This window comes from Onychomys torridus, chromosome 2 (genome assembly GCF_903995425.1).
Source record: "Onychomys torridus chromosome 2, mOncTor1.1, whole genome shotgun sequence".
NCBI classification, from domain to species: Eukaryota; Metazoa; Chordata; class Mammalia; order Rodentia; family Cricetidae; genus Onychomys; species Onychomys torridus.
The window spans coordinates 134,224,967-134,233,201 of record NC_050444.1 but is presented as its reverse complement, the minus strand read 5'-3'; the positions used below and the strand labels follow the sequence as shown (position 1 = coordinate 134,233,201).

Sequence of the window (8,235 nt, the reverse complement as noted above, 5' to 3'; positions counted from 1 at the left end):
TTTTACTGTGACAAAATGCCACAACCAAAGCTTCTTACAGAAGACAGTTTTTCAGTTTAAAATTCCCGAGGGGTCAGAGTTCTTCATAATGGGGAGGAGCGGTAGAAGGTGAGAGGCATGGCACTGGAGCAGGATGCTGAGAGCTCACATCCTCTACCATAACCAGAGAATGCAAACTACAGTGGACATAAGTTCTCAATGCCTCCCCAGTAATGTACTTCCTCCAGCAAAGCCACATCTAAATATTTCCAAACAATATCACCCACTGGGATCAAGCGTTCAAATGCTCAAGACTATGGGAGACATTTCTTATTTAAACTCTTACAGTGTGATGAGCCTGGCTTTGTTCATTTTGCTTAAGCTTGCTTTGGCTAGGATTGGGGTATGACCCCGTTGGTAGAATGCACACACAGGCCCTAGGTTTCATACCCACCATCACATAAACCAGGCTTGGTGGCTCACACCGGGCAGGAGGATCCTAAGGTCAAGGTCACCTTCACCCAGTATTAGTTCTAAGCCAGCCTGAGCTATGTGAAACCTGTCTTAAAAATTTAAAAAAGAAAGGAAGAAAGAAAGAAAGAAAGAAAGGAAGGAAGGAAGGAAGGAAGGAAGGAAGGAAGGAAGGAAGGAAGAAAAAAGAAAGAAAGAAAGAAAGAAGAAAGAAAAGATTTCTTTGGATATTTGAATCTTGTGTGAATTCATATGAATTTTAAGATTTTTTTTCTATTTCTGTAAAAAATAAATCTTTGAAGCTTTGATTAGAGTTGTATTGAATTGAACATTGGGTACTGTAGACATTCTATAGTATTTTTCTAGTCCATGAGCAAAGGAGATGCCTTTCAATTAAAAGTACATTTTTAGTATATAGTTCCTTCACTTCCTACCTTAAATTGTTTCAGAGTTACCTGTTATTGTCATTCCTATTGTGAAAGGAACTTCCTTGACTGTGTGTTCTGGGGAGCTTCTTGTTAGTGCAGAGAAACGACACTGACTTTCGTAATGTAATTCTGTAGCCCGAAGCTTTCCTGGATTGTCTGTTAGTTACAAAGTGTTTTTTAGGTGATGCCTTGGAACTTTGTAAATGACTGTGTCATCAGCAAACAGATAATTATATTTCTTACTTGCTGAGTTCAGTGCTTCTGTTTTCTTGTCTAATTGTTCTTATTAGAACCTCCAATACCATGTCAAAGAAAAGCAGCAAGGGGGGCAGAGAGATGGGACATGGCTGCTCTTCTAGAGGACCTGGGTTGGACTCCCAGCACTCACGCGTTGGCTCACCCACACTCACGTGATGCACATAATAAACTCATGCAGATACTCACATAGGTATGAAATAAATGAATAAATCTAAAGCAAAAAGGAAAATAGTGACTGGAATAAATAAGATAAAAACTTCCCTTCTAAGATCAGGGACAAGACAAGGATGCCTCTCTTGCTTTTACCTTATTTTGATATTTATTTATTTTGATATTTTTTGTGTGTGCATGTTGGTGGTGTATTGTCTGTATGTATATGTCTATTTATCACATGTGTCAAAGCACCTTCTGGAAGCCAGAAAACGGCATCCGCCCACCTTTTGGTTTTATTGCCCTTATTTCTTTTATTTCTGCACTGATCTTTATTATTTCCTTCTACAAAGTTTGGGCATGGTTTTTTCTTTTCTCCATTCCCTGGGTATGACATTAGGCTTGTAACTTGAAATGCTCTTTTCCACACATGCCCTTGCTGCTGCCAATGTGCTCCTGAGGTGCTCCCCCCCCCCCCCCCCCCCCCCCCCCCCCCCCCCCCCCCCGTGTTCACCAGCATTGGCATGCTCTGCTTTCATTTTTCTGTGTGGAAAGATGGTCCTCAGCTTTGCTTCTAATTTTTGCCTTAACCCACTGATTGCTCTGGGGGTCATGGAGCTTTAAGAACTTTTTCAGGGTGCTGGAGAGATGGTTCAGTGTTAAGAGCACTTGTTGCTCCTACAGAGGACCCTGATTCAGTCCACAGTACCCACATAGTGGCTCACAACCATCCATAACTCCAGTTCTAGGGCATCAACACCCTCCTCTGGCCTCCAAGGGCACCAGGCTTGTATGCAATTCACATACATATACAGAGGCAAAACACTAATACACATTAAAATTTAAATAAATCTGATTTTTTAAAAAGAACTCTTTCAGTATTTAATTGTCACAACTTTACAAAGTAGAACTTTCATCTCACATTCCTTTGTTTGTGAGACAGGGTTTCAGGCTAGGAGCTGGGGATGACTAAATTCCTAATCCTTTGCCTCCACCTCCCGCATCTCGGGATATATGTGGGTCCCAACATACCGAGTCAAAGTAGTTCTTATGATCTCCATTTTGCAGACAGGGAAATTGAGTCTTGTGGGAAGGCCCCAAAACAGCTTGATCACACAGCTGCCATGATAGGCTTAGAGGCCCAGACACAGCTTCTGTGACAGGCTTACTGGCAGGCAACACCCAGACTCAGGAAAAGCCATAAGCTAACCCCACCCAGGGAAGGCCTACAACTAAGGGAAAGTACCTGACATCCTAAACATTCCAACCATTAGATAAGGTGGCCAGATGTCCCTGAGTCTAGCACACATCTATTTTTGTTTTACAGATACCCCTAGACAATCAGCCAATCAGGATCCTGAACCCTGGAAATGCACTCACCCCAACCTCTGCTGTGATAAAAACTCTACCCACTCTCTGAGCTCAGGGCTCTCTGCTCTCACCGCTGTGTCAGATAGACAGAGAGACCAAGCCCCAGAGCTTGAAAATAAAGGCTCTTTGCTTTTACATATGGGATTCGGTCTCTGTGGTGGTCTTTTGGGGGTCCCCACAATCTGGACATAACACATCTTACTGCCCAAAGGTACACTTGTTGAATCTGGCTCCAATGTTGAAGCATTAAATGACTGTCCACCATACAGTTTATCAAATCCCTCAGTAACCCTGAGAGGAATCTTTGTTACCAACCCTGTTTACACAGGAAGGCAAGCCTCAGAGAGAGGGGCATGGCTTCTCAGAGTCCCATGGAAGCCCTGTCCTGCTTGCCTCCCTACTCCACACTCTGTAGACCGAACTACCCCAGCCCAGTGCCTTTATGTCCCACCATCCCTACCTTCTGGAAGTTTCTCTTCTTCCCTACTTCATATTGGTTTTGAAATCCATCTATCCCACTGCAGATCCCAGGACAATGAAAAGACCCTCCTCCTTGCAAAGCCTCCTGGGTACCCTCTGAATTCCAGACCACGGGAAGGAAGCCTGGTCGAAGTCTCCCCTCCTTGACTTTGCTTTCTTTTTTGTTTATTTGTTTGTTTTCTTTAAAAACTATTTAAAGAATTCCTCTTAGGTTTCTATCAGGCCTGAAGTGGGAGCTTGAAATGCATCATTTCAGAGTCTAGAGCTAGATATTGCTACAGAGAAGGAAACCGAAGCACAGAGAAGGGAAGCTGTCTTCCTAACATTACACTGGATGTGGAAGACCAGAGGCTGGGACCGGGAGTCCTGGATTTTCCTCCCACACTGTTATTCTTTCAGCATCATCACTGGGGGTAGAATGAACCTCAGGTGAGGGTAGAAGAACTTCCTCATGCACGGAAGTCATCAGCAGGGCAGTCCGAGCTGTGCTAGAGGTACAGATGACCACAGGGCATACACATTCTTCTTGGGGAGGCTCAGGAAAGGCCATGGGGGAAGCAGCCACGGAACCTGGGCTGGTAAGCTACTAGGCATGCCGGAAGAGGGCTGGAGGTGCCGCTGTGAACGGGATCATAGGGAGGGCAGAAGGCAGCAGCGTTGGTCAGAGGGAGCCAGATCCTGAGTGGTGGGTCAAACGCCTGTGACTGTGGGACACCCAAACTAGCTCAGATTCCTGTCCTCACATGTGACTTAGCGGGATACGTAAGAAAAGTCAAGATTTCACCCTCGTGGGTGGTCCCCCTGTCCCATTGTGTGGTGGAGGAACTCAACAAGGAAGTGGAACCTTCTACTTTGCATACTGAACCCCAACTTTCTGAGGGCAGGTGAGTGTCCACAGCGCTGCCGGACTGCTGGACTGACATGGAGGGAAGGAACGAAGGCGAAATGCACGGAGTACTGGAGACTGGTTTATTGGCTGAGGGTTAGCACAGCCCCTAGGTAGGACTTCTCCAGGTGACTGTCTCCCCAGCCTCCTCCCTGCCCTGAGCAAGGTAAGTTGAGATGCTGGAGGTGGGGGTTTGTCAGCACCCCTGCTTCCAGAGGTAGAAGGGGCTTCCATGCAGGCTAAGAAGACCAACGATGTCATCCTAGCAACCAGTGCAAGCGGCGTAGGCGCAGATCTCACATGTGTTTGGGTCCTGAGCAATGGCCTCTGGTCAAGAAAGAAGGAGCCTGGTGAGAGACAGCCACCTTCCCACCTTGCCCCTGCCTCTCTTCAACTAGATTTTGGACATCTGTCACGAGCCACCAAGATAATCCCAGCAGGCCTGTCTCCTCTGACCCTCTGGGCTTTCTGCCTCATGTGGGGCATATGAATTACTGAAACCAGCCAATAAGTGCAGCTTCCACCCAGAAAGAAGATGGAATTATGATCAGATGGGACCCAGGGTTCCTTTTATCCCATGCTTCGGAATGAAGGCCTTTCTGAGAGGTTTCAGCAGTTACTAATTAGGACTAACCAATCAGAGCACAGCTCCTCCTCAAGCACCACCAATCAGAGCACACCCCAGCCACATCAGCCAAGAGGCCACTCACTTAGCTTCTTCAGGATCTCCTCCGCATTGGGCTTCTTGCAGAGGGGCTTCAGCGCTTCTGGAAATGCAGCGTGGCTGCACAGTCGTGGTGCCACAGGCACAGCAAGCCTGGGAGCAAACTTCTTGTGATTCACCAGCAGGGGCTCCGGTACCTCCTGGAGGTCCTTAAGCTGTTTCACTGACTCTAGAGGAAAGGACAGGTCTCCATCCTGAAAGAGACAGCCAGAGCATGAGGCCAGGCTGCAGGAGACGCCAGCCTGGGGGGCTTGCTTGGGACCATCTGTGGGGCAGCATGAGGTCAGACCTCTGTGTCCCTGGGCTTGCAAGAGGCCTGAAGTTCTGCACACTATCATGTGAGGAGTAGGGAAGCAGCTGTGGAGAGCCAGGGATGCCGTGGCTGGCCTGTGAGCAAGCTAGCCCAGGCTGTCTTCTCTTGCCAGAGGGCCTCTACCTCAAGAAGCAATGAAAGGCTTCCAGGTCTCCCCAAGCAAGCAGGACCCCCATTTGCTGACAACCCAGCTTGTGACCAGTGTCACCAGTAGGTCTGCCCAGCCATCTAGGTCTTCACAATGTGCAAATCAATGCCTGGGACCGAGCCTGGTTGGTGCTCCAGGCAAGTGCAAGATGGGGGAACCAGGCCTAGATCTGAGTCCAGCCACTTCCCTTCCCAGCCACTGGCTTTGGCTGTTTTGGAACCTTTGTGAAGCTCACATTTCTGTTCTGTTAAATGCCACCAACAACTCTTCCTTCCTGGTGCTGTCGGGTTGCAGTGGGACATGGGAGCATCCAGATTCCAGGCACTCTGCCACTGTCTGTCCCAGCTGTTATTTCTTGCTGTCTCTCTCTCTGTTTTCTCCTCCATGTTTGAAGGGGAAATGTGCATGGCTAAGAGGACCCGGGGGTCCCAGAGGAAGCCCATCCCTCCTTTCAGGATTCCAAGGATGGGCCAGACCAAGCGGGGGATGGGGCCATACCTGCACAGTGACCCCCTCTACCAGGACAGCCAAGGCACCCAGGAGGCACAGCAGAGAGAGCAAACAGGCATTCATGGCAGCAGCGGGCAGTGCTGAGAGCTGGGTGTCGGAGGTAAACAGTGGGACTTTTAAAGAGGCCGGGGTTACTCAGTAACCCTGGGGCCTTGTCAGCCTCATCAGCTGCCTGTTGAGCCTCATCAGATAAGGCCAAGGGAGCCTGGGAGATAAGAGATCAACAGAGCCCCGGCCCCTCCCAGGGTACTACTTTGACCCACAGCTGGGCTGGGCTCTTACATTTACTCTGGGCCAGGCTCTGCAGACCCCACCCTGCCCTTGAAGAGGCCCAGAAAGGTTCTGACTGTGATGACAATGACAACAGAGAGAGGGCCATTAGCACGTGTGTGTGTGTGTGTGTGTGTGTGTGTGTGTGTGTGTGTGTGTCTCCCATCAGGGACAGGAGGTCTCCCCAAGGAGTTCAAGCCAATGCAGAGGCCTGAGGATGGGGTACTGCTGTCCACAGAGGCCGTGTTAGGAGTGAGAGGTGAGCTGGGCCTGGAATGTTCAGGAGGATGTGAGGAGTAAGTGAGCCCAGAGAAAGGAGAAAGGGGAGGTTTTGAACACAGACTTGGTCTCCGTGATTCAACGCTGACACTCTCAGGCGTGTGTTCAAATCCCACCACCTGCCTGATTTTGCTGTTAGCAAGTCACTGGCAGATGTCTCCCCTCCAAGTCTCAAGGTCCCACCAGGTTGTCTAGGCAGACCAATGTGAATACCTCCGTGGTTGGCAGATGCCCTGTACTAGGGGTCTGTGAGGACTCAAGTGTTCTGTGCACTGGTAGTTAGTTCCTGATACACAAGAAGCCCTTGATGAAGGTGCTGTAGGCTGAAGAGCAGCAGCGGCAGCAGCTCCTGGTCCCCACTGTCTCCTCTGATGGCCAGCTGTCTAGTCTAGCTACAGCAGGTCCTCAGGTAGTATGGCCCCTCTGCCCTGCCCCACCCCGCTCTCAGTAGCTGAGATGGATCTGTGTGGATCTGGGGCCCTCCAATCCAGGCCGGTTGGGATTGAGATGCAGTGTGTGTGCTACAGGACCTAGGGTGTATAAGCCCTGGGACCCTAGAGAACACTGTCCTGGGGCCTTTTCTTCCTGCTGCTCCACTACACTGGCTGCATACTCACATGCCAGGTGAGGGACAGCATCCCTGGATGGGAGAGTCAGTACTGAAGAAGGACCTGGAGGGAGAAGAGCCCAGGAAGAAGGAACTTGGAAGTGCCAAACCCAGGGGCAGGGGCAGGGGCAGGGGCAGGGGCAGGAAACATTTGGTCCTTCAATGCTGTCCTAAGCTAGACTGGACTTATGTCTCATTCTAGTCCCCCACCCCCGTGGAGTCATGTGAAAATGCCTGCATGCACTGAGATGTATCTTGCAAATATAGAGAGGTATGTGTGTGTTTGTGCCCTGAAGGAGTATGTGTGCATATACTGAGATGGGTATTAAGTACGTTGAGGCGTATTTTGAACACATATAGGTATTCTGAAAGGGATTTGTGCAAAGGTGTGTTGTGTGCACTGAAGAGTGTGTGTACATTTGTGTGTAGGGGTACTGAGTGTGCTGATGTGTGTGCCTATGTATGCCCGAGTATTATATACACTGAGGTGTTTGTATATGCTTGATTACATGCATGAGTACACTAAAGAGTATTGTCTATGTTAAGGATGAATGTGTGTGTGTGCTGAGGTGCCTGTGTGTGAACATGGCGACGTGTTATACATATATATGAGGTGGGTGTGTACTTCGGGGAACAGTGTCTGTGTGCCTGTGAACAAGCCCATGTGTAGTTCATGTGCTCCACACTGGCCTTTGCTGAGTGTTAGGTGGGCTCAAGGGCCTGCCTAGCAAGGGTGCAGCTGAGCAGGGATATGCAGCTGCAGGGTAGCAGTGAGCTGGGTTGGAGGTGAGGTCACTGATGCTGTGAATGTGAGGAATGATGTGGTGGTGCAGAAAGGACAGGGGACTGTTGAGAGGTACACTGGGTTCCAGGGGGAAACTGGCCAGCTTGAGGACTAGTCAGGTCAGCGGCTGGGAGCTCCTGTTAGAGCTTGAGGTGGGCTTTGGGGATGGAGATGTTAGGGTTGGGTTTGGAAGTGGATTCCCCAGGTAGGACGGAACTTGAGGTGGATACTAATGAGCATGAATGCCACTGGGCTGGGTTCGGATTAATTGTGCCATTGCAATTGAATAGAGTTTGTGGTGAGGATGGAGGTAGGGTGGGGCTAGTTTACGATTTGGGTTAGGTCCGGGATGACGTGGGAACGTTAAGACTGTATTGGGATTTGATTTGGCTTTAGGGTAGGACTGGGCCAGAGGAACCCTTTTTTGACTTAAGGTGGCTCTTGTCTTCCCTCCTAAGGTGTGGCTATAACTGGGGGAGGGGACGGGGCTTCCACCCCTGCTGCCTCTTCTGCCCAGGAGCCTCAATCTGCTGGTCAGGATGACGCAGTTCCATGCTGTGGGAAAAAGGAAGTAGCT

General features: G+C 49.5%; 1 protein-coding gene across 1 annotated transcript; it reads right to left on the bottom strand.

Annotated features, from left to right (window-relative positions):
- Positions 1–4,285: 4,285 nt before the first annotated feature.
- On the bottom strand, positions 4,286–5,781 carry Guca2a (guanylate cyclase activator 2A). The gene is made up of 3 exons (XM_036177501.1): positions 5,707–5,781; positions 4,734–4,941; positions 4,286–4,350 (listed from the first exon to the last, which is right to left on the bottom strand). Exons 1-3 carry the CDS (start codon positions 5,779–5,781, stop codon positions 4,286–4,288), a joined length of 348 nt encoding a protein of 115 aa, XP_036033394.1.
- Positions 5,782–8,235: the final 2,454 nt, after the last annotated feature.